The sequence below is a fragment of the Agelaius phoeniceus genome, chromosome 11 (genome assembly GCF_051311805.1).
Source record: "Agelaius phoeniceus isolate bAgePho1 chromosome 11, bAgePho1.hap1, whole genome shotgun sequence".
NCBI lineage: Eukaryota > Metazoa > Chordata > Aves > Passeriformes > Icteridae > Agelaius > Agelaius phoeniceus.
In genome coordinates this window covers 4,525,321-4,551,265 of record NC_135275.1, presented here as the reverse complement: position 1 = coordinate 4,551,265, position 25,945 = coordinate 4,525,321, and the positions used below count along the sequence as shown (strand labels likewise).

General features: G+C 43.5%; 1 protein-coding gene across 2 annotated transcripts in view; it reads right to left on the bottom strand.

Annotated features, from left to right (window-relative positions):
• Window positions 1-2,046: 2,046 nt before the first annotated feature.
• VGLL4 (vestigial like family member 4) overlaps window positions 2,047-25,945 on the bottom strand; it is a 105,260-nt gene continuing 81,361 nt past the window's right edge. For both annotated transcript variants that reach the window (XM_077184796.1, XM_054640188.2), the window contains 3 exons: window positions 14,007-14,229; window positions 7,506-7,620; window positions 2,047-3,962 (listed from right to left, as the gene is read on the bottom strand). In XM_077184796.1, the coding sequence (XP_077040911.1) occupies window positions 3,700-3,962; window positions 7,506-7,620; window positions 14,007-14,229 (601 nt within the window). In that variant the 3' untranslated portion in view covers window positions 2,047-3,699. The remainder of the gene's footprint in view (window positions 3,963-7,505; window positions 7,621-14,006; window positions 14,230-25,945) is intronic.

Below are 25,945 nucleotides of genomic sequence, written 5' to 3'. Positions count from 1 at the left end.
TTGCCTGCACAGGTGATTTTCACACCAAATCCAGCCTGAAATGCTGGACTGAAACGCTGGATTTGCCTGCACAGGTGATTTTCACCCCCAGTCCAGCCTGAAATGCATCCAAAGTGCTCTGAGGAGAGGGCACTGCCCGAGCTGGGCATCCCTGAGGGTGTTTGTGCTGCCAGCTCTGCTTGCTGCCATGGAAATGGCTGGGCTGCCATCAGCAGAAGGTGCCCCTCATTCAGCCCCAGAAGATGCCACTGCAAACACTGGGGCACTTGATGACATCCTGAGGGGCTGGGCTGCCTCCTCCACGGTGCCAGTTAGAAAATCCCTTTTCCCATGCAGGAAATGGAGTTTGCTGTAGGTTCCTGACCTGGGGGACAGCGATGAGCCTAGCCTGTGTCATGGAGCCCCCAGATTGTTGGTGCAGGGACATTTTCCCTGTTCCTGAAGGGAGAGCACCTCCCCTGGGAGGCTGTGGGGTGTCCTTGGCCTGCCCCCACACCCTCCCAGATGTGCTCCACCAACCCTCCTGAGGTGTCCTCATGGCATCTCCCTCACCCTGAGCCAGGCCTGCCATGTTTCCAAACCCTGCTGAGCCAACAGGAACTTTGTGTCTCTTTCTTTTAGGGCTTTTTGCTTTTTTTTTTTTTTTAATTTTTGGAGCCCCCTTTCTTGCCTGGTTCACAGAGCTTTCTCAACCTCAGGTAATGACAACCACTTTTTGGGAATTAACCATCTCCAGTGGCATGGGAATGCTGCTCACCTGGACCAGAGGATGGTGGATGTTGACATTTGAAATTCAGCTGTTTTCACCAGGGAGGGATTCCCTGAAGAAGTTGAGGAACAAACAAAATGCCACAAAATTGGTCTTTTCAGGAACAGAAATGCAGCACCAGGGTTTTTATTGCTGTAAAAGGATTTCCTGACAAACTCCTGTAGGGAAAAGCCCCCTGAACTGCAGACTGTGGCTGTGGCAGCCCCAGCAGTGGGGTTATGGTCCTAAAAAAGGTAGGGATGCTTGGAAGGAGGGCAGGACGTGGCCTGAGGTTTGCTTCTGCCTCACACACACACCAATTCCTGGCTCAGGCAATACAGAGGCTTAGGAACACACCTGTGATTTAAGAGCACTTTATTGTTCTTTAAGGCTACTTTTAAGTACAAAAAAAAAAGATGGCCTGCCAAACCTTTTTTTTTTTTTTTTTTTTCCAGGTGAAACAAGGCCACAAAAGAATGGTATATTACAGATTTACAAACACAGAGAGAATCTTTCAAACTGAACTGTAGATAACCTGGCTCTGTGAAGAAGCTTCACCACGTCTCATGATGGTGAGTTCAGTTTAGTGTCCTTCCACCTCCCCCCAACCCTTTGGCTTTCGTGACATTGTTGTGCCCAGTATCTGCTTTACTGGACGTAGCACATTAAATCTTTATTGCCCTCAAATCCATTTACCTATCTCAGATAAGTAAATGTAACCTTGTAAAACAGCTATTATTGAAAATATTAGCTTTAAAAACATTATCTTATTTGTGTTTACAAAGAAATAGAGGAGTCACATTTTCCACAGAGTCCATCTACAGTATTAGTATTGACTGTTATACTGCTCAGTAGCCTGTAGCAATAACAAACGAGTGGCTATTAATGCTAATGCAGTGTCCTCATAGAATAACTGTGTTCCTGCACTTTTTACTGTATTACAGACAAATCTACAACAAAACAAAAAAAAAAAAAAAAGATCAACTTTTTTCTCCAAACAAACGAAAAAAAAAAAAAAAAGAATGATTACAATAAAGGAAAGGGAAAAATTAAATAGCTACATATCATTAACAAATTAATTGTTCCTCAAAAAATACCTACAAATTTCTCTGTACATTCTTTACGCACAGCGTAACGATGGTCTTAAAGTTACCTATATAAAAAAGTGTTTTTTAACAATCTTCCTACAGAGAGTAGGGTACTGAATGCCAAAGCAAGGAAGCGTTGACTACCCAGTAAGATGATAGTGAAATGTGTAAAACTGGGGGGCTTAGGTGTTGGGTTGGGTTTTTTTTGTGGGTTTTTTTTCATTTTTTTAAAGAAAACTGAGCAGCCACCTTCTCACCAAGAGTAAGAGCCAATCTCCCGATCTCTTTCTACCCTGCACCTTTTCCAAATTAAATAGCTTAACTTTAAAAAAAAAAACAACAAAAGAACAAACCAAAAAAGCATAAAATAAAAGCCACAATGGACCCAATACTGTAACATAGTCCATAATACATCACGTGGAGTTCATCTTCCAACCAGTTCTCACTTCCTACACTGAGCCCATCCTTTCAGGGAGCCCAGGATAAAAACCAAGCCCTGGCTGCAACTGTCCTGGGAAGATGGAATGTACTGGGGAGAGTAGTTACACTTAACAAGAAGAAGAGAAGCTCTTAGCACTAGCACAGCTGTGGTTTTATGCCTGCCTCTACTGCCTAATTTCTAGTTAGTAGCTATTAATATAGCAAATGATAATAAATGCAGTAATACCTGTATAAAACCTACTGGAGGAATGTATGCTGCGACTTGACGTAAGGCTGATGGATAGGCTTAAAAAAAACCAACCAAAATCAAAGAAACACAAGGAAATATCATCTTTCACAAACTGTAACAATCTGTTGTCCAGCCAAGATGTGTAAGGGTAGCAGTTCCTGCAGCTAGTTCAGGGTGGATTACACAGACTGGGGTTGGGAAGCAGATCCCTGTGAAGCAGCAGTGCTGCACGAGGCCTGTCCTGAGCTGCCCTCGGTGCTGCTGCCACTAAAGTGAATAGCAAATACAAATATCATAGAGTACAACTGTACCAGCAGTAAGTATATCTAGGGTTGTTACTGACAAAAATAAACTAATTCTGAAGAGAAGCTAATAAGTATTATGATTCTTACTGTCTATACATTAATAGATACCAGCTATTTTTCATAAAACATGCATCGTTAAGCACTATGGAACCCTCCAACCTCAGCTCTATTCTAACAAACTGCAGTGTTTAGGAAAAAATGCCCGTGTTCTGTAAATTATGCAGTCCAGTTGCAAGCACTAAGCACCTGAAATCTAAAGAGAGAAAGACCTATAACCTGTATGAGACTTCCCCTTCCAAAGCTGTTTTGCTCTAAGAAAAATCAAACTGATAGAAATGTCATCCTTAAACCCTTTTTTCAGCAGTTTGCCCTCAAAATATTTCGCCTCTTCCAGAAAGTTGCTGTGCAACTTCAGTCCTCCTCCAATAGTGCAAATCATACATGACAGTTCTTTTCAAGTATATACATACAAAATTACTTCACAGAGGGAAAAAAAAAAAAAGCAATGTAAGCAAACCAGACAAATTCTAGTCTTGAGAAGCTAAGAAAAGCAAAAAAAGCACTTGGGTCAACCAACTAAGTGTAATGGCTTTTGTGGATTAGCGTGCATTATTTTTTTAAGGGGCAGCAGATTTGCATCAGAGGTTTCTTTGGTAATTGAGGCAGGAAGAAAAGGATGCTACATCATATGAATCTTTATGAAATAGTTCCTGCTATCGTCTTTAAGGGCACCCTTTTACAAAAAAAAAAACAAAAACAAAAAAAACCAACAAAGTGAGTACACAAAACCATGTGCTGCAAACTAACCTCCCCTCCCCAGCCCTACTGAAGCACTTGTTCCAAGCTCAGTCGAAGCATGCAGCTCCCAGCACGGCAAGGGCTCTGTCCTCAGGAGGCCACGGAGGGCGAGTGGTTGTGGCTGACCATGTGTGAGGAGGGCGACGCCCGGCCCCGCCGCGCCTCGGGGCTGCTGCCCACGGCGTCCTTGGCAGCCTTGATCTGCAGCCACGTGTCCCCCAGGGCTTTGGCAAAGTGATCATCCACCGAGCCCGTGATGGACACCGAGTTCGCCACCGGCTCGGGCTCCTTGTAGTTCTTGCCCAGGCTCCTGCGGAAGTGCTCCTCCACCACCGGGTCACACGCAGCGGTGGCTGTGGGGACAGCACAGAGGGGCATTCACACCTGCACTGCACTCCCCAACCGCTGTCCCAGGCTGCTCCAAGCCCTGTCCAGCCTGGCCTTGGGCACTGCCAGGGATGCAGGGGCAGCCACAGCTGCCCTCAGAGCCTGCCCACACTCCCAGGAACAGCTCCTTCCAATATCCGATCTATCCCTGCCCTCAGGTCCTGCCCACACTCCCAGGAACAGCTCCTTCCAAAACCCCATCCATCCCTGCCCTCAGATCCTGCCCACCCTCCCAGGAACAGCTCCTTCCAAAACCCCATCCATCCCTGCCCTCAGATCCTGCCCACACTCCCAGGAACAGCTCCTTCCCAAAATCCCATCCATCCCTGCCCTCAGGGCCTGCCCACCCTCCCAGGAACAGCTCCTTCCCAAAATCCCATCCATCCCTGCCCTCAGGGCCTGCCCACCCTCCCAGGAACAGCTCCTTCCCAAAATCCCATCCATCCCTGCCCTCAGGGCCTGCCCACCATCCCAGGAACAGCTCCCAATATCCCACCCATCCCCTCCCTCAGAGCCTGCCCACCCTCCCAGGAGCAGCTCCTTCCAATATCCCATCCATCCCCTCCCTCAGATCCTGCCCACCCTCCCAGGCACAATTCCCTCCCAATATCCCATCCATCCCTGCCCTCAGATCCTGCCCACCCTCCCAGGCACAATTCCCTCCCAATATCCCATCCATCCCTGCCCTCAGATCCTGCCCACCCTCCCAGGCACAATTCCCTCCCAATATCCCATCCATCCCTGCCCTCAGATCCTGCCCACCCTCCCAGGCACAATTCCCTCCCAATATCCCATCCATCCCTGTCCTCAGATCCTGCCCACCCTCCCAGGAACAATTCCCTCCCAATATCCCATCCATCCCCTCCCTCAGGGCCTGCCCACCCTCCCAGGCACAATTCCCTCCCAATATCCCATCCATCCCTGCCCTCAGATCCTGCCCACCCTCCCAGGCACAATTCCCTCCCAAAATCCCATCCATCCCTGCCCCAGGGCCATGGGTAGACATTCCCCTTATCCCACCACCCCAGGTCCTTGTCCCCAGTCCCTCCCCAGCTGTCCTGGAGCTCTTTTAGGAACTGGCAGGGGCTCTGAGCTCTCCCCAGGGCCTTCTACACCCCTGCATCTCTCCTAGGCTGTCTCCAGAGCACAGAGGCTCCAGCCCCCAAAGCATCTCCCTTGTAGTTTAATGCCTTGTCACTACAAGTCCCTGTCACTAAGATGACCTTCCTCACACCCTTACAGACCTGGGAGTGGGCAGGGAGGTGGGAAGGAAGGAGTTAAAATGAAAAAAAAAAGGGATTAAATATTTTTACGTTTCTGTTAACTGGAACAGGTGAGCATTTATATGTAATTGTATTTCTCCCTCAGGCAACTAACAGCTCCAGCTCCAATTCTATGGAAACCTTCTCCCAAAACAATCACATAGAATTTATATTTAGGTTTAAATGGAGTTAATGATGCAAAGAGTTGTTTAAAATCAGCTCCCAAGCCTGCTGATAGCAGTCAGGTGTGAGAAGACCCCATCCTAAAGTGCAGCATGCCAAAAGCTGAGCTCAGGGTTTCATCTCACTCCACACACTTGTGCTGGGAGCAGTCAGAGCTAAATGAATCAGGAGCACTGCAGTAAGGGCTCTAAGACTATTACAAAAGCCTTAAAAGGCAGGTTTTGACCCAGAACTGTAGTCATTTCTCAGACTAAATACAAGAGCACTGCAGTTTTATAATTTAGAATCAGTATTTGTGTGTCTTAATAAGAATTGTCTTTCCAAAAACACATGGCACTGTTGGGATCCATGGCAGAGCCCCCCTGCTTGATTGATCCTAAAATAAACCCAAGTGTCATGCACAGACACCTCTTCACCTGACAGGACACAAATCTTTTCTGGAAACATCCAGCCCTGTTCCCATGCCCACTGGAGCAGCTCTCCAGGGACCAGTAGCACCAGTTTGGGAGTTGATAACATCTGAGATCCCCAATGATTGATTTCTCCAGTAGTCTAAGGGGCTCCTTCAGCTCCTAATTCTAGTTAGCAACAGTATCTTTAGAAAAATTTTAAAAAATGCTATTTATAGCAAAATACTAATAATTACCCTGCTGTGGGCTTTAGGTTACTGCCTGCATCATGCTGGTGTTGTTCCATGGACACATCCTGCCCTGAGCTTTTGGCAGTGCTGCAATCTAAAGCTCTGCCCAGCAGGTAAAGGATGTGCAAGGGAAGGGCTGAGCTCCCCCTGTGCTCTGTGAGCAGTGAGGGTGAGCAGGAGCAGCCCAGCTTTCCCAGCAAGTGCTGCCTGAGCAGATTTCATGAGCAGTGCTAACTGCACTGAAGGCACCAAGCTAAAGCTCCCTGCTTGGGTTGCTGTAGCAACTGCCTTCCAAAGGGTTTGTGTTATCCATGCAGAGCAGGGTGCAGGGTGCAGCCTTTGGAAGGGTATTTGTGGCTGCAGGAAAGATTTCTGGGACTGCAGCTGAATCACAAAAGTCTCCTGGCCACTGAGAGAGCAGGGGCAACTACAGCTCCTAAAAAAACAGCGTGGGGGGATCTGCTGGCCCTGGCTGCTGTTTGTCAGCTGGATTAAAATAAACATAATGACTTATTTGTCTGTGTGGGGTGCTTGGTTTTTTGTTTTTTAATAAGCTTCTCCATGCAAGAGGAAAGAACACCCTTCTCTCCCTAGTTCTGCAGCAGTACCTCCAGCTGTGGCACAGGAGCAGACAAAGGGGGGTCCATCATTTCAGCTCCTTTTCTCCCTGTCAGTAAGGGCACAGTGGGGACCACTGTGCTCTGCTGGGACCCCAGTGAGGGCAGGCTGGAGGGTGGCACTGCCTTGGGGATGTGGCTGGGGGTGTGTATTCTATTGCCAGCTCTTAGAGGTAGGACAGTTCTGTTCATGGGGCACTTTGATTTATCTCTTCCACAAACCAACTCTCCCTGCAGGAGATCTCTGCTGTCCATGGCCACTGAGTGTCCCTGCAGGGCTGATCCAATCCCATCATCCCATGGGGAGAAGCTCCGCCCAGGGGAGGAGCCAAGCATTCCTACCTGGATCCAATCTGAGGTTTGGGACAGCCCAGCAGCCTTTGCCCAGTGCATTGCCAGAGGAGCAGCTTCTGCTGCCCTGCATGGCCAGAGGGAGCCCAGGCCCATCTGCAGCAGCCCTGGAGCTGCAGAGGAAAACTCCCCCCTTGTGCAGGATCCCTGCTCCAGCAGAGCCACAGCTGGCACTGCAGGAGGGCTGAGCCCCCATGGGATGGGGCTGTGCCACCCCCTGACACACAGGGGACAGGGACTGCTCTCACTCTGGCACTGCTGCTTTGTATCACTGCATTTCATTCTAATTTTCCTAGTCAAGAACTGTTATTCCTATTCCCATATCTCTGCCTGACAGCCTTTTAATTTCCAAACGGTGATAATTTGGAGGGAGGGGGTTGACATTTCCCATTTCAGGGGAGGCTCCTGCCTTCCTCAGCAGCCAGCTGTCCTCTCCAAGCCCAGGCAGGCACTTACAGCTGGAGGGTCTCCTGTAGGCAGCCCCGGAGCAGGCGCTGTGGGCGATGGGGCAGTGGGACAGGTTGCAGTTGCGGTTGTTGGCAGAAGCACAGGTGATCACAGAGGGACGGTTCTGGGGGGACACAAGCACAGTGGCACACTCAGCACCAGCAATTCAACCCACTGCTTATTAACCCCCAAGTATTCTGCTGTTTCTTTGATTAAAAATGAAAATTCACATCACATTTCCACAACGGTTCTTATGTACTGAAACAGAAAAAGGGCACTGAGAAAGTAAATCTTAAAAATAATCTTACACTGATTGTTGCTACTTCACAGCAATTAAACCCATAAGCTATCCAATTCATATTAAACCCCCAAATATTCTGCTGTTTCTTGGATTAAAAATGAAAATTTACATCACACTTCCACAACAGTTCTTATGCATGTGAACAGAAAAAGGGCAGTGTGAAAGTAAATCTTCAAAACAATCTTACACTGATTGTTGCAACTTCACAGCAATTAAACCCATAAGCTATCCAATTCATATTAAACCCATAAACTATCTAATTCATATTAAACCCATAAGCTATCCAATTCATATTAAACCCATAAGCTATCTAATTCATATTAAACCCCCAAATATTCTGCTGTTTCTTGGATTAAAAATGAAAATTTACATCGCATTTCCACAACGGTTCTTATGCACGTGAACAGAAAAAGGGCAGTGAGAAAGTAAATCTTAAAAATAATCTTACACTGATTGTTGCTACTTCACAGCAATTAAACCCATAAGCTATCCAATTCATATTAAACCCATAAACTATCTAATTCATATTAAACCCCCAAATATTCTGCTGTTTCTTGGATTAAAAATGAAAATTTACATCACATTTCCACAATGGTTATTATGTAAGTGAACAGAAAAAGGGCAGTGTGAAAGTAAATCTTAATCTTACACTGATTGTTGCTACTTCACAGCAATTAAACCCATAAGCTATCTAATTCATATTAAACCCATAAGCTATCTAATTCATATTAAACCCATAAACTATCTAATTCATATTAAACCCCCAAATATTCTGCTGTTTCTTGGATTAAAAATGAAAATCCACATCACATTTCCACAACGGTTCTTATGTAAGTGAGCAGAAAAAGGGCAGTGAGAAAGTAAATCTTCAAAATAATCTTACACTAATTTTTGCTACTTCACAGCAATTAAACCCATAAGCTATCTAATTCATATTAAACCCATAAGCTATCTAATTCATATTAAACCCATAAACTATCTAATTTATATTAAATCCCTAAATATTCAGCTGTTTCTTGGATTAAAAATGAAAATCCACACCACATTTCTACAATGGTTCTTATGTAAGTGAACAGAAAAAGGGCAGTGTGAAGGTAAATCTTAAAAATAATCTTACACTGATTGTTGCAACTTCACAGCAATTAAACCCATAAACTATCTAATTCATATTAAACCTCCAAATATTCAGCTGCTCCTTTGATTGAAAATAAAAATCTACACTGCATTTCCACAACAGTTCTTATGTAAGTGAACAGAAAAAGGGCAGTGTGAAAGCAAATAATTAAAAATAATCTTACACTGATTGTTGCAGCTTCACAGCCATGGCAACTAAATTCATAAACTATCCAAAATTCATATTAAACCCCTAAATATTCAGCTGTTTCTTTGATTAATTTTTTTTTAAGTCCATTTTTAAAAATCCGTTGCATTTCCATCGAGGTTATTTCAGTGAACAAAAAAAGGGCAGTGTGAAAGCAAACCTCTGAAGTGATTTTACAGTGATTGTGTCAACTGCACTGAGCTCCATATCAACACTTTAAATGTTTGTTTCATTCAGTGGCCACACATAGAAGGGGTTTGTAGATTTTCCAGGTATTTGTTGTCTTGGTGTTATAATTTTGATTCAGAAGTTGAGTTTTCCTAGCTCTACCTCTGTATTCCACAGTGCATCCTAATCCCATGGGATGTGCAATAAATATGAAGAACTCTGAGCCTGTCTGGACCACAAATCCTTTTTGCCTTTCCAGCAGGTGAATTAATTTATAATTAATACTTAATTAACTTCACTGTCATTCTCAGCACATGGAAATTCCCCAAAATGTCTATTCCCAGCTGTATTACATTAGAACTCCTCCATCTGGACTTTAACCATAAAATACTCTTTTTACAGTTGGTTACTATGGACATTTACACAAAGCCTTGGGAAAAGAAATGTCCCAGGTGGCTGAAGGGAAATACCACAGGTAGTGGAATAAATTGCATATATTTGAATATTTGCATATATTTCAGGTGGCTGAAGGGAAATACCACAGGTAGTGGAATAAATTGCATATATTTGATACTCCTCCATCTGTATTTTAAGTGTAACCATAAAATGCTCTTTTTAGAGTTGGTTACTATGGACATTTACACAAAGCCTTGGGAAAAGAAATGTCCCAGGTGGTTGAAGGGAAATAGCACAGGTAGTGGAATAAATTGCATATATTTGATGATGCAAGGAGTCCATTATACTCAATGCAAATGAAGTAGTAAGTGTTCAAAAGATTAACAGAACTGATGGAATTTCATTTCTTGACCATTTTACCCATAGAAGGTCAGGGAGGAAGGAGGGAATTTCCCTTCTTTGGTGGGACTTTAGGCAGAGTAAGAGCAAGAACAGTAAAGTAAAAGAGCTGAGCTTTCCAGGGAAGTTTAACATCATTTTTGCCAGGACAAAACAGCAATGAGTTTTTTTTACCTCTTACTGCATTGGCAGCAAAGGAGAAAAAAGCAAATAAAGCAAAACAGAAGAATTATTTGATTTTTCTGTAAACAGTTCACATGTGGGAGGAATTATTTTCTGTAGGGGCGAGGATTTTGTGCCTCTCAGAAGTGGTTTTTGAGAAAGGCATGTGTTTAATTCTCTTATTTAATTCTCTTCAGAAGAGTATTTTGGACATGCAGGAGGTGGGGAGCAGAGAGACAGGTAACAATACCTCAGAAATGCACCTTGAAGAACCCAATAAGGGTTCCTTAACCTCTGCTATGACTCTGTGTGCATAGAATACAGAAAAATTTATAAAAATATTGAGATAAACTGAGAATTTAGTAATAATCCCTAACTACAACAGCTGAATAACCCTGTCCTGCTGCAAATAAGGTATTCTTCTAAATGTTTTATTAGAAATGAAATCTCATTCCACATGTTAAGGTTAAAAAAAATCCCCAAAACAAGGAAGGAATCATCAAACTGGGATTTATTTTTTTTTTTTCCTAGTGCACTTTTTATTTTGTATGATTTCTACTCTGTGCTCTTAGCAAGGCCTTGCCCCAACATCCTGTTTTGCAAAAAAAGTGATTGTAATCTGGTTCAAAAGGGAACAGAGAGGGATAAAAAATTAGCAATGGTCACCTTCAGCTTTGGTTTGTTTGAAACAGAGCTGAGCTTCATCAAAGTAAAAAGCAGTTCACTCAGATTTGGAGAAAGGAGTCTCACCTAAAACTTTCCCAGCAAATGGTAGGGCTAAACTGCTTTTGCCTAGAAAGAAGTAGGGCTTTCTTGCTTCCCATTGGGTTTCTGCTCAATGGTGAGAACTCATTTTCCCAGAAACTGTACTCAGAACTTAGGGCTGCTTCCTGATCCAGGTAAGTACTGGTTACTAAAAAGACACACACTTTTTTTCCTCCAGTTGTCATCCCTGAAAAATTTCCTCTATATTAATTTCTTCTTAGTTGCTCTATTTTTTTTAACTGATTTTTTTTTCAGATTTAGTAACTGTACATACTTTGTACATTTATTTTGTCTGTAAGTAGAAGCAGTTTGTTCTGGTCTGTAAATGACTGTCCAGCCCATAAAGCAGAGCAGGCAGGTCCAGAGCTGGACTCCTTCACAGGGCATCTGAACTTATGGGTCTGTGTGTTGGGCTGGTACACTCAAACTGTCCTGCTATTTCAGGAGGCAGAAAACAGTTTCTTTTCTTGCTGGTCATTCTTTCTTGAATTTCTTGAATTTCTCAGTGCTGCAGCTCATCACAGCTCAATTCCCTGCTTTGTCTCTCCACTTGGAGGAGGGATAAAAGTGAGTCTGACACATGAGGAAACTGTTCTTGCCTACAGAAATGGCTCAGCTTCTGCACTTCTGCAGCAAAACAAATGCCATGTGCAAGATGGCAGAGCAAAGAACCACCACCAAAAAAACCTGAACAGCCACTCCAGCACATGGAAATCAGCATCAAATAATCAAAAAGAATGACTTGGCTTTAGGAAAGGGGAATGAGTGATACAACATTGCTCTGAACAACACAGAAAATGCTTCTGGCTGCCTAAAACTACCAAGATCACCCAGAGTCAAATTCTCCCTTTCTGTTGTACCCCTTACCCCTTCCTGAGGGTGGAGAGCTGGGGCAGGGGAGGGGAGCACACAGGGATCACAGGAGGGGCTCAGGGGCTGTCCCCAGGCACTGCTCAGCAGGTGCTGGGCCTCCCTGAACCAACCACCCTCTGAATTCCCAGGGAAAACACAGCTATTCCCAAAGAACACCTCATGCATTCCCAAATACAAGTTGTGCACTCCTAAATATTTCCAAATACAATGCATGCATTCCCAAATACAACTCCTGCATTCCCAAATAAAATCACGCATTCCTCCTTCATTCCCAAATATAACTCATGCATTCCCAAATACAATTCGTGCATTCCTAAATATTTCCAAATACAACTCCTGCATTCCCAAATATAACTCATGCATTCCCAAATACAATGCATGCATTCTCAAATAAAAACTCATGCATTCCCAAATAAAACTCATGCATTCCCAAATATTTCCAAATAAAACTCATGCATTTCCAATACAACACATGCATTCCCAAAAAAACCCTCATGCATTCCCCAATAAAATTTGTGCATTCCCAAATAATAAATTCATGCATTCCCAAGAAAATTAATGAATCCCCCAATACAACTCATGCATTCCTAAATACAATGTATGCATTCCTAAATAAAACCTATGCATTCCCAAATAAAATTCATGCATTCCTAAATACAACTCCTGCATTCCCAAATATCCCTAAGTACAACTCCTGCATTCCCAAATATCCCTAAATACAACTCCTGCATTCCCAAATAAAATTCATGCATTCCTAAATACAACTCATGCATTCTCAAATAAAAACTCACATATTCCCAAATACAACTCTTGCATTCCCAAATACAACTCCTGCATTTCCAAATACAACTCATACATTCCTAAATACAACTCCTGCATTCCCAAATATCCCTAAATACAACTCCTGCATTCCCAAATAAAATTCATGCATTCCTAAATAAAACACATGCATTCTCAAATAAAAACTCACATATTCCCAAATACAACTCATACATTCCCAAATACAACTCCTGCATTCCCAAATACAACTCCTGCATTCCCAAATATCTCTAAATACAACTCCTGCATTCCCAAATAAAATTCATGCATTCCTAAATACAACTCCTGCATTCCCAAATAAAATTCATGCATTTCTAAATACAACTCCTGCATTCCCAAATACAACTCTTGAATTCCCAAATAGAACTCATACATTCCTAAATACAACACATGCATTCCCAAATAAAACCTATGCATTCCCAAATAAAACCTATGCATTCCCAAATATCCCTAAATACAACTCCTGCATTCCCAAATATCCCTAAATACAACACATGCATTCCCAAATAAAATTCATGCATTCCCAAATAAAACCTATGCATTCCCAAATATCCCTAAATACAACTCCTGCATTTCCAAATATCCCTAAATACAACCCCTGCTTTTCCAAATAGAACTCATACATTCCCAAATACAACTCCTGCATTCCCAAATAAAACCTATGAATTCCCAAATAAAACCTATGCATTCCCAAATATCCCTAAATACAATTCCTGCATTCCCAAATAAAATTCATGCATTCCCAAATAAAATTCATGCATTCCCAAATATCCCTAAATACAACACATGCATTCCCAAATAAAATTCATGCATTCCCAAATATCCCTAAATACAACTCCTGCATTCCCAAATATCCCTAAATACAACACATGCATTCCCAAATAAAATTCATGCATTCCCAAATAAAACCTATGCATTCCCAAATATCCCTCAATACAACTCCTGCATTCCCAAATAAAATTCATGCATTCCCAAATAAAACCTATGCATTCCCAAATATCCCTAAATACAACTCCTGCATTCCCAAATACAATTCATGCATTCCTACGTACAAACACATGCATTCCAAATAAAAACTCACCCATTCCCAAACACAACTCCTGCATTCCCAAACACAACTCCTGCACTCCCAAGCTTGGGAATGCCACAAGGAATACCACAGGGATGTCCCTGTGACATTCAGGGTGCATTTTTAACCCCGTGCTGCCCGAGGAGCAGCCTCTCCTCTGGCTGTACCTGCCCCAGCAGTGGCTGTGCCCGGCGCCCTCCCCGTGGGCCGCTGCCAATGGCGGTGCCAGCCCCGTACCTGCTGCCGCTCCACGCTGCTCAGGCTGGGGGAGATGCCCACTGTCCTGGCTGCATCCAGGCTGTTTTTGGTCAGTGCTAGGGGCTGCTCCATGCTCAGGCTGGGGATGGAGGTGTACATGTGGTTGGCGTGCAGGCTCATGGTGGGGGCAGCCGCCCGCTCGATGGGGCTGCGGCTCCGCTCCCGGTGCTCCTTGCGGTAATCCCCGTTGGCAGGCTTGCTTCTGCAGGGAGCAAACAGGGAAAAGGGATTGCTGTGCTTCCAGGCTGCCCTGAGACGTGCAGTGTTCCACCAGCTCTGGCAGGAATGGACCCTGCCAGGGGCAGTCCCCCAACCCCCCACATCTGCCAAGTGTGCCAGCCTGTCGGAGCTCAGTGCACCCCTGCGGGTGCCCAGGGCTGCCCAGGACCCCAGCGGGGGCTCAGAGACCCTGGCACACAGCCCAGAACACCTTGTGACCCCTGGAGCAAGTGACCAGCTTTGTATGAGGACCTGAAAGCCACACAGGTTTGAATAGTGTAATAATAAAATGATCACAGGGTGAAAATGTAGATTTTAGGATTTTTGGTATGGGGGTTATGGGGACAAGATGGAGGAACTTGGACGCGTCCAGTCTTTCTTCTTCTTGTTCTCCATTTTGTGCTGTGATGTTGGCACTTTGGGATTGGTTCAGAGTAGAAGTGCACTGTCTAACATAGGTGATAGGTATTGGGAATTAAGTGTAAATATGTTATATTTAGAGTAGAATTGCACTGTCTAACATGGGTGATAGGTATTGGAATTAAGTGTAAATATGTTATATTTAGAGTAGAAGTGCACTGTGTAACATAGGTGATAGGTATTGGAATTAAGTGTAAATATGTTATATTTAGAGTAGAAGTGCACTGTCTAACATAGGTGACAGGTATTGGAATTAAGTGTAAATATGTTATATTTAGAGTAGAAGTGCACTGTGTAACATAGGTGATAGGTATTGGGAATTAAGTGTAAATATGTTATATTTAGAGTAGAAGTGCACTGTCTAACACAGGTGATAGGTATTACGAATTAAGTGTAAATATGTTATATTTAGAGTAGAAGTGCACTGTCTAACACAGGTGATAGGTATTGGGAATTCACTGTAAATATGTTATATTTAGAGTAGAAGTGCACTGTCTAACACAGGTGATGGGTATTGGGAATTCAGTGTAAATATGTTATATTTAGAGTAGAAGTGCCCTGTCTAACACAGGTGATGGGTATTGGGAATTCAGTGTAAATATGTTATATTTAGAGTAGAAGTGCACTGTCTAACACAGGTGATAGGTATTGGAATTCAGTGTAAATATGTTATATTTAGAGTAGAAGTGCACTGTCTAACATGGGTGATAGGTATTGGAATTAAGTGTAAATATGTTATATTTAGAGTAGAAGTGCACTGTGTAACACAGGTGATAGGTATTGGGAATTAAGTGTAAATATGTTATATTTAGAGTAGAAGTGCACTGTGTAACACAGGTGATAGGTATTGGAATTAAGTGTAAATATGTTATATTCAGAGTAGAAGTGCACTGTCTAACACAGGTGATAGGTATTGGAATTCAGTGTAAATATGTTATATTTAGAGTAGAAGTGCACTGTCTAACATGGGTGATGGGTATTGGAATTAAGTGTAAATATGTTATATTTAGAGTAGAAGTGCACTGTCTAACATGGGTGATAGGTATTGGAATTAAGTGTAAATATGTTATATTTAGAGTAGAAGTGCACTGTGTAACACAGGTGATAGGTATTGGGAATTAAGTGTAAATATGTTATATTTAGAGTAGAAGTGCACTGTGTAACACAGGTGATAGGTATTGGAATTAAGTGTAAATATGTTATATTCAGAGTAGAAGTGCACTGTCTAACACAGGTGATAGGTATTGGAATTCAGTGTAAATATGTTATATTTAGAGTAGAAGTGCACTGTCTAACATGGGTGATAGGTATTGGAATTCAGTGTAAATATGTTATATTTAGAGTAGAAGTGCACTGTCTAACACAGGTGATGGGTATTGGAATTAAGTGTAAATATGTTATATTATTTTGTAGTATAAAAGGACAATACCGCCTCAGGGGTGGTCAGAGTGCCTGTGACTGCCCTGCTGAGCAGATCTCAGCTGGGCAGAAAGAAAATTTTATAGATAAGAATTAATAAACAACCTCAAGACTGAAAAGTGAAGAGTCCAGACTCGTTCTTCAACTGTGCAGGCCGAAACAGAGACATCCTGCACATCTTGGGGCAGCAATCAACAACCAAAACCCGAGAGCAACCAGCATCTCTCTTCATCCTCTTCTAGGATTTCTTCAGATACTCATCCACATGCACCAAGAAACAACTTTTCCAAACATCAGACTCCTCCTCTTTAGCATATACTAATCCCACTCCATCTAACGCTGCAATATTCTCTAAGCATTGTTAAAGCCCAAGAAAAGTTTATTTTACTGAAAAGACATGGCTGATATCAGCAAAAATGCAGGGAATCAAGGCAGGAAGCAACATTTTCAAAGGAGAAAATGAAGGAAAAGCAAAGTGCTCTTCACTTATCTCAGAATCATTTATTTACAAGTGCTCTTTCAAAAGACTCATTTCCAGCTACTCCTGAACAGTAAATCCCTGTGGTTGTGCTCACATAATAAGCCCATCATTCACTGCAATGAAAAGAAAGCTGGGTTTGTATCTGGGGATGAGGGATTTCAGTTTCCACACTGCAACTGAATTGTCATTAAAGGCAAACCAGTGACTGAAGGGAAAAGCACTTCTCTCATCACCAGTTGAACGTGGGCATCCCCAGCAGCCTGGAGTCACCTCAAATTCCATCTGCAAAAGCACCAGAGGAGACCCCTGGCTCCATGGAAAATAAAAATACCAACCTGGCTTTGGACCATTCTTGAGTACCAGTGAAACACCCTCTGTGTCCTGTCCATAAATGTGTGAAATTCAAGGTGGTTTTTCTCCTGTTTTTTAAAGCCTATCATGGCAAATTAATATGCAGGAAAATCTTTAAAAAGGCTCAGATGAAAGGCAGAGACAGAAAAGGAATCAATATTCAATGCTGAAGTAAGTTACAAGACCAAAACATTTCTGCTTATCTCAGTGTCTGAGGAAGTCTCTCCCCAAGCCAGGCTGAGGGAAAACAGCCCTGCCAATGGAGGGAAATAAGGAGCCCCTAAAACACCCACTTGGGGTGTGGGGATGTCCCATGGTGATCCTGCCCAGCCCTAAATCCTTTAGCTTCAACATCCCCTGGCCATGGACTCCAGGCTTTATGTACTTTTGAAAGTCCCTTTTCTTCACAGGCTCTTTTTGTTTCTTTTCAGCCTAAAATCCAATGGCTTGGACTGGCCTAGCCCTGACTCCTGAATTAGGACAGAGACAAAGCCATTGCTCCCCTCTCATCATCCTGCAGCCACTCCCAAGTTCATCTCTTCAACAAGCTTTTCTTCCAGGAATACTTTCTTCAAATAAAACCTGTATCTTTGTCACCTTTGTGGCCCCTGTCAGGAAGAGCTAAAAGTCACCTCCTTCCTGGAGATGAGGATCCAGATCTCTCCTGCATTCAGGAACAGCACCTTGGCTGAACTACTCACAATTCTCCTGTGCTGTTCCTCAGAGCCACTTGGCTGTACAGAAATGATTGCTCCTATACAGAAATGATTGCTCCTATACAGAAATGATTGCTCCTGAATCAAATCTCAGCTCGTTTATCGTGGTAGAAGTTGGGTTAACATGATGCCAGGCAACCAGTGACTTGGGAGGCTCAGGACACGGGGACTCTGTGCCAAATTGCCCTGGCAGCCTGGGGAGGGAAGAGCCAAAGCACAACAATACAATCTGTAACCCTTTGCATCCCCTTGGCCCTTGTCACTAATTACCAATTAGCAGCTGCAGATTAGAGAAACCACCATCCAATCCAACCCCGGGGTTTCCCAGCTGCTCCTCCTGTGTGTTCTCCAAGCCCATTTTCCAGGCTGGATTTGAGGAGCAGCTCACAATTGCCCAGGAATCAGTGTCCCAGCACTGTCCCAGCTCAGCTCCAGCAGAACTCGGCTGCAGGAGCAGCCTCAGCAGGGAAGTTTGGAATTGCAGCAGCTCTGAGCTAATGACTGATGCAAATGTGAGTTGATGGCAGCACAAGGGGCTCTATATTTAACCTACAGTAGCTCCTCTTGGATTACAGCATGGAAACAGCTCCTGGACATGGGAATGATCCCAGCCCAGCCCTGAGCACGCAGGCAGAACCTCACACACAGCCTGGACAAAGCCTGGGACATCCTGGGAACCCCAAACCCACCTAAAATCACTGCTCAGCAAATGCTTCCTCTTGGTGCTGCAGTGCACATCTCTGTGGCTGCAGCCAAATTCTCACTTTTCAACTGAATATTAGCTGGGCTGCTACAATTAAAATTCCCATTTGGAAGCTGTAAAACCACCAAGAGCTCCAGAAGATTCCTACTTCTCACTGCCTCAAACTAAACCAGAATCTCTACTCAGAATTATTCTGTTTTGTTTCAGTAAGCCCAGGCTGATTTTCAAAGCAAAAGTTTTGTTTACTCCCCAATAAATGCTTATGAAATGAAACAAAACATGTACCTACACCAGTTGTTTGGGGTTTTTTGAGTTAGAACTCCCTTTTCAACAACTCAGTGTTGCATTTACTGGGGGTGGGGCTGTCAAGTGACCACTGATGAAACTCACTGAAATTCCCAAGCAAAATAAACTTTCCATTTTACACAACAACGCTTATTTCACTCATCCTCCCCTTACATGAAAAGTCACAGCCCTAAATATTGTTGAACTGGCAATTTTTCTGCCAAAAAACACCAATCCAACAACAACAACAAAACCCCAAACAAAAACCCAATCCAAACAAAAATTATAACACAGAAAAACACATCAAAAATGTTCCCTGAAAACTTTTGGAAGAAGAGATGAAAAAACTGGGCAATGGCAGACCTTCCCTAAAGACACCTAAAATGCTTGAGTTATCTCAGCAATCTCTGCAGAACCACACCCCAGGCCTTTCTGCAGGCAAATAATTCTCTCTTCTTAAATTAGAACAACTCCTCTTCCGGGCAGGGAACTGCTCCTAATCCACTCCCTAAAAATCCTCATCCACCTTCAACTCATCCAGCCTCTGGAAAAACTAAAGAACACTGAAGTTTCTGCTTCCACATCAGATAATATTGCTTCTGGAAATGTAGCAGCACTGTGTAGGACAGTGCCATGAAAGCTCTGCCCTTGTGAAAACACAGCAGCATTTGTGAGTCCCTTCTGCTCACACAGAAATAGCAAATCCTACAGATTTGTCAGACAACTGTAGGATAATTTATAGGGCATCCATCAATTTTATGTTTTTAAGTAATTTAGTTTGGAGCATCACTTACAAAATAATATTCTATGGAAAAGTTGTTGTTGTTATTATCGTGATGATTCTTGTTTTGCTATTAAAGACTTTATCTGAAGGGGCAATCACAAGGTAAGTGTGTGAAGATAATCATTATTTCACTGAAGTCCAGGAGCTCAAACATTCCCCACACTCTGGCCAAGTTCAGAGATGCCTCTCTCAAGTCAAACAGAAGAACCCAAAATCACAAAGAAGGATTTCTGACCAAGCTCGAAAAAGAACTTAAAATATATATACTACAAACAAATCCAGCTGTCCAAACAGCTCTGCCATCCCTGGGCTCCAGCTTGTCTTAAAAATCAGCAGATTTTACCAACCCTGAGTCCATGAGCAGTGCACCACAGCTGTCCCAGCTACTTCCAGCTTTAGTTTAGCCAAATTAGACACAATCCCACCAACCTTCAGCGAATTTCTCCAATCCTGGTCTTAAAATCAGTATATTTTACCAACCCTGAGTCCATGAGCAGTGGGGGAGATGCCAGAGCAATTCCAGGGTTAAAATCCAGCAATTCCAGTGTTTCAAATCCAGCAATTCCAGTGTTTAAAATCCAGCAATTCCAGTGTTTAAAATCCAGCAATTCCAGTGTTTAAAATCCAGCAATTCCAGTGTTTCAAATCCAGCAATTCCCATGGGTGAGCCCAGAGCAGAGCCAGGCACAGGGACCCATGCCCACCACCCCCATTCCCTGCTCACACAGCTGTCCCAGCTACTTCCAGCTTTATTTTAGCAAAATTAGACACAATCCCACCAACCCCCAGTGACTTTCTCCAATCCTGGTCTTAAAATCAGCATATTTTACCAACCCTGAGTCCATGAGCAGTGGGGGGGATGCCAGAGCAATTCCAGTGTTTAAAATCCAGCAATTCCAGTGTTTAAAATCCAGTAATTCCAGTGTTTGAAATCCAGCAATTCCAGTGTTTCAAATCCAGAAATTCCAGTGTTTCAAATCCAGCAATTCCCATGGGTGAGCCCAGAGCAGACCCAAGTTCAGGGATCCATGCCCACCACCCCCATTCCCTGCTCCCACAGCTATCCCAGCTACTTCCAGCTTTATTTTAGCTAAATTAGACATGATCCCATCCTCCAGTCAATGTCTGCAATTTTGGTCTTAAAAATCAGCATATTTCACCTACCCTGAGTCCATGAGTAGTGCATCACAGCTGTCCCAGCTACTTCCAGCTTTATTTTAGCCAAATTAGACACAATCCCACCAACCTTCAGTGAATTTCTCCAGTCCTTAAAACCCAGCCATGCTTTTTTCACTGATCCCAGTGAATCAGAGCACTTACCAAGCATCACGTGCTGGGCTGGCTGTCCACAAAGGCACAGCCATGGCAGTGAGCAGCTCCTAGGTGGGAAAACCCCCCTGTTCCCAGGGTTTTGGGTAAATCCCCCTCTGTTCGCAGGGTTTTGTGCAGCAGAAGCCTCAGCCGAGGCTGTTCTGCTGGCTGGCACCGCCAGGGGGGAATTCACAGCCGGCCCACAGCAACAGGCGGCCCCTGCCAGCTGCTGCAGGAAAAGGGAAAAAAGAGGCCCACGAAGGGGCCAGAGCTGCCTGCACTCACTTCTAGGCTGCAGAGCCCTCAGGAATGCTGCCAAAAGCATTACTGTACCTCCAAGGCAAGGAATCCCAGACGCTTCTCACTCCCTTTGGCAGAGCCGCAGCGCTGCCTTGAAATGGGAGCTGCAGAGTTTCACTCGCACAAAGAACAAGCACCCCCTTTGCTTCACACTCACACACACACACACAGTGCCCTGCTGGAGGGCAAACTTGTACTTCTGCAGCCTCATTCTGATAGGATTGGAACATTTGCAGCTTCTCGATGATATTTGTTTCCCAACATCTTCTACTGCTTTTATTGACTAGGTCTGAAAGAGGGCAGCTGCTTTTGTAAAGCTGCCTAGGGATTTGTAACCCACTGGTAGAGAATATCTGCTCCACGTGATGAGCATCATTTCCTGCAAAGTATCCACTGACACACTTTAATTCTGTTACTGGGAGGTGGGAAAACTAGAATTTAAAGTGGTATTTCAAAATGGGATTATATACATCCAGGGAGAAAAATCCTAAGAGTTCCTTACTCAGAATTAAGCAATACAAATTCACTAAAAAAAGAAACAAAGCCTCCAATAAAACCTGAAAGCAGCAGCAATTTGTTCTGAGTCTCAGCCAATTATCTGAAGTATTCAGAACATGAAAAAATACTCCAAGCAGCCCAATGCCCTCTTGAATTTAGAGTCATCTAAATGTACAACCCCATTCCATCCCACTTTACCAGCTATGTGCTTCCCAGTTCCTCTGAGCTGCCTTTTTGGTTTTTGGCTCAGTACTCCATCCCAAAACTTGCAGAGATCCTTGTTTTTTGCAGGAATCACTCCTGCCTCAAAAGCAGGTATGGTTTCCTCAGAAACATAATGAATACATTCCCTCAAAGGAAAGACCTTTAAAGTCTAAACCATTGACCACTAAAAAGAAATGGGATCATCTCATATAAACAAACACAAGTCAGACTTTCTATATTTATCCTCACCAAAACAGGATTTTCAGAGATAAACCTTGGAGCAGCTACTTGCAAATGGAATCAACCAGGAGAACAGATTTCACAGTAGAAAAAATAAATCAGTAATAAGCTGTGAAATGCACCAAGTAGTGTCATTGCAGCCTGCACCAAGCACAAATATTCAGATGAATTTCCCTTCCTGAAGCCTTCATGCTCACAAGTATGAAAGAATGCAAGAGAACTGCATGACATAAGAGCTCAGTCCAAAGCCAAAGCCACAGAACTGAAATCCAAATCTAATGTAAAATCAATTAACACCAATTCAAATCAATTAATCTCAGATCCCACTCGTTTTTCTCACAGGATTCTGTTTTGATGGCTCCTTTGCTCCAGCACTCACAGCATTGTTTTAGAGGACAGCACTGGCTGCTTTAAAACAGCAAAACTCAGGGATTTGGTCAATGAAAAGTTCTGTCACTGCTGGAACATGTGTACAAATACAAAGCAGAAACAATGACAAAGTGACCTCACTGCAATGGGTACAGACTGCAGCTTACCTGCAATGCAACTTTTTTTAAAAAAGGGGAAAAATGACTCACTCATCTCTCTGTTCTGCACTGCTGCTGCCTTGCACAGCTCCAAATGTATTCCAACTCCAAACCTACTCCAACTCCTGTGTTTAGGTTTTTTTTTGCCTGGCACACTTGATGGCTCATTCTAAATTTCCAGCATTTTTTGAAGAGCATTTATGTGAGGCCATTCCTGAGACACAAACAACAAAAATGTAACTTATAATAAACACCCAGGAAACTTCTGAAATGGTAACCAATGCCATTAATTCTACTGAGGTAGCTTTAACAAAATTTAGCCTGTAAAGAAAATTTTAAAAATCATGAATAGTTCAAAAAGTGAAGCTTTCCAAGAAACAAGAGAAAGCTCCAGATTTCAGTGTTACCACAAAAAGTGTCTAGGTGTAAGTGAATATTGCAGCAATGGTTTCCTAAAATGCACAGTGATTTTTGGACAATAAACATAACCCTTTTCCACATCTTCAGAGTTTTGTTTAATTCTTACTAGGTGGGAACCAGCAGCTGTGCTCCCATCAGATCCAATTTACTTTTCAAGGATTGAGGCCAAAAAGTCAAAAAGTTTCAGCCTCCCAATCCCATGAGTCCAAGAGGAGAAACTTTTTGATCCTCTAACCTGCACCAGGGCATCTCTGTCTTCCTTCTCCCAGCTCCTGCCCAGGAGCAGAGCAGTTCTTGGAAAGGAGACAGGACAAGCAACCAACTCTGGGATTTATGTGATTCAGCCACCCCTCCACAATTCTCTCTTCAAAGAACAACAGCAGCAGAAAGTCCTGCAGGGCACACTAGAAAAATGCTGCATGGAAGAATTCTTTCAGGTGACAGGAGACAGGAGTGTTTGTGAAGCTGAGAAGGGCCCTGCAGAGGATGTGTTCTGTCCTTGGGAGATGCTGCTGCTGCACTTTGGAGAGCATTGGTTTGGATGGAAGTTTCAACAAAACTCAGACCCATCAAAGTGTGCCAGGAACTCCATCCTGCAGCTGCCAGTCCAGCCCAGAGTCAAGTTTGCCTTTAGCTCCAAAGTGAATCCTGCAGTGTGGGACCCCAGGACATCCCTCTGGCTGTCCAGGATGGCCAGGACCCTGCCAGGGGGCTCAGAGACCCTGGCACAGAGCCCAAAGCACCTGGGGGTTTGATTGTGACCCATGGAGCAAATTACCAACCTTAGATGAAGATCAGCAAACCACAACAGTTTAGGTACAATAATAGTGAAGTTATCACAGGGTGGAAAAGTAGATTTTGGGGTTTTAGAATGGGGGTTCAGGGGGCAAGATGGAGGGATCTGGGTGTGTCCAGCCTTTCTCCTTCTTGGCCTCCATCTTCTGCTGGGATGTTGGCACTCACAGATTGGTTTAGAGGAGAAGCTCACTGTCTAACATAGGTGACAGGTATTGGGAAGTAACTGTAAACATTGTACAAGTAGTTTTTAGTATAAAGACACAACAGCACCCTGGGGGCAGGCAGAGTGCCTGGACAGGTAGTTTTTAGTATAAAGACTAAAAACATTAGTACAGACTAAAACCATTAGTTACATTTAGTATAAAACATTAGTTATACATTTAGTATAAAGACTAAAAACATTAGTACAGACTAAAAGCATTAGTTACATTTAGTATAAAACATTAGTTATACATTTAGTATAAAGACTAAAAACATTAGTACAGACTAAAAACATTAGTTACATTGTACAGGTAGTTTTTAGTATAAAGATTAAAAACTACCTGTACACCACCCTGGGGGCAGGCAGAGTGCCTGGAACTGTCCTGCTGGATGGACCTCAGCAGGGCAGGAGAAAGAATTTTATAGATAAGAAACAATAAACAACCTTGAGACCAGGAAATGAAGAGCTCCAACTCATTCTTCAGGAGCTCAGGCTGGGAAAAGAGAATTTTAACATCTCTCAGGGTCACAGCAACCACCAAAAGATCCTGAGACTGCAGAAGCCACCACAGTGCCTGGGTGTTCTGGGGCACCTGAGGCAGTCAAGCAAAGCTGGTGAAGCAGAGGGAGTGGAGAAAGGCAGATGCTGGAGGTGCTGGGATGAACAGGATGGGATCTAGAACAGCAAATCACTGCTGGAAGGGAAAGGAAAAGTATCCTTGCAGAACTCTGAGCTGCTTCAAGTGTTCAAGGCACTTTGGATGCTTGGAGGGGAGAACTTGCAGGAGAGCAAAGGATAAAACATGATGTACAAGAGACACTCCACATCTCAAACAAGCAGGAAGGAAAAGCTGAGTGCAGGGAAAGAGCAGGGAGGCTTTAATGGAAACATCTGCAAGGTCAGAGGCTGTGAAGGGATTCATTTGTAGCCACTGCAGTGCCCACCCAAACACCTCTGGCACACTCCACCCATCCATCAGAGGGGTCAGGTGCAGCTTTTGAATTCCTTCTGAAGTCAAACTTGGCACATGCAATGAGCCCTCACTGGAAAATACCATCAAAACGATTTATGGTGACCCAGAGAACACCCTGGGCACCAGCATCAGCCACGGGCACCCAGGCTGGGCTGCAGGCTCTGGGCAAAGCTGCTGCTGCTCCAGCTCAGTGCTGAAACCTGCCAGGAGTGCTAAAGGAAATACAAAATGCCAGTTATGTTCTCTTAGAGGATTCACTGGGTTGTTCCTTGCAATACTTTTTACTTTTTCTTTATTTGGAAAAAGTACTTTTGATCATCATCCAATGTCTGTCATGGAACTGGTTTTGTAAAAGTCGGTACCAGCCTGAATTAATCCAAGAACCCCAAATTCTCACAAGTCTGTGGGCTTTCCCCCAGTTCCACCACCTAAAAGCCTGCAGCAGGTTGAATTTTACAGCAGAGGAACAGGTTAATAATTTTCTCCAAAGAGATGATAGGGGAAGTGAAAGATATCAACAGCATGAGCATGGCCACTGTATTTGGTAAGAGCTTTAAGAACACAAAGCAGCCCCTGAAAATAAGGTCACAGTGCTGGAGTTACTGGGTTGTTCCTTGCAATACTTTTTACTCTTTTAATTTGGAAAAAGCACTTTTGATCATCACTCAATGCCTGTCATGGAACTGTTTTTGTAAAAGTCAAACTTGAATCAATCCATGAACCTCAAATTCTCACAAGTCTGTGGGATTTCCCCCAGTTCCACCACCTAAAAGCCTGCATCAGGTTGAATTTTACAGCAGAGGAGCAGGTTAATAATTTTCTCCAAAGAGATGATAGGGGAAGTGAAAGATATCAACAGCATGAGCATGGCCACTGTATTTGGTAAGAGTTTTAAGAACACAAAGCAGGTCACAAATAAGGACACAGTGCTGGAATTAACTGTGCCAAATCATCAGGAGGAAATGGGACTGCACAGCCTTCCCTTCCAGCTTCACTGGCTCTAAGGAGAGAGGGAAATCCTTAAAACTTACAAATTATGGCCTCTATCCATTAGATACACACTATAA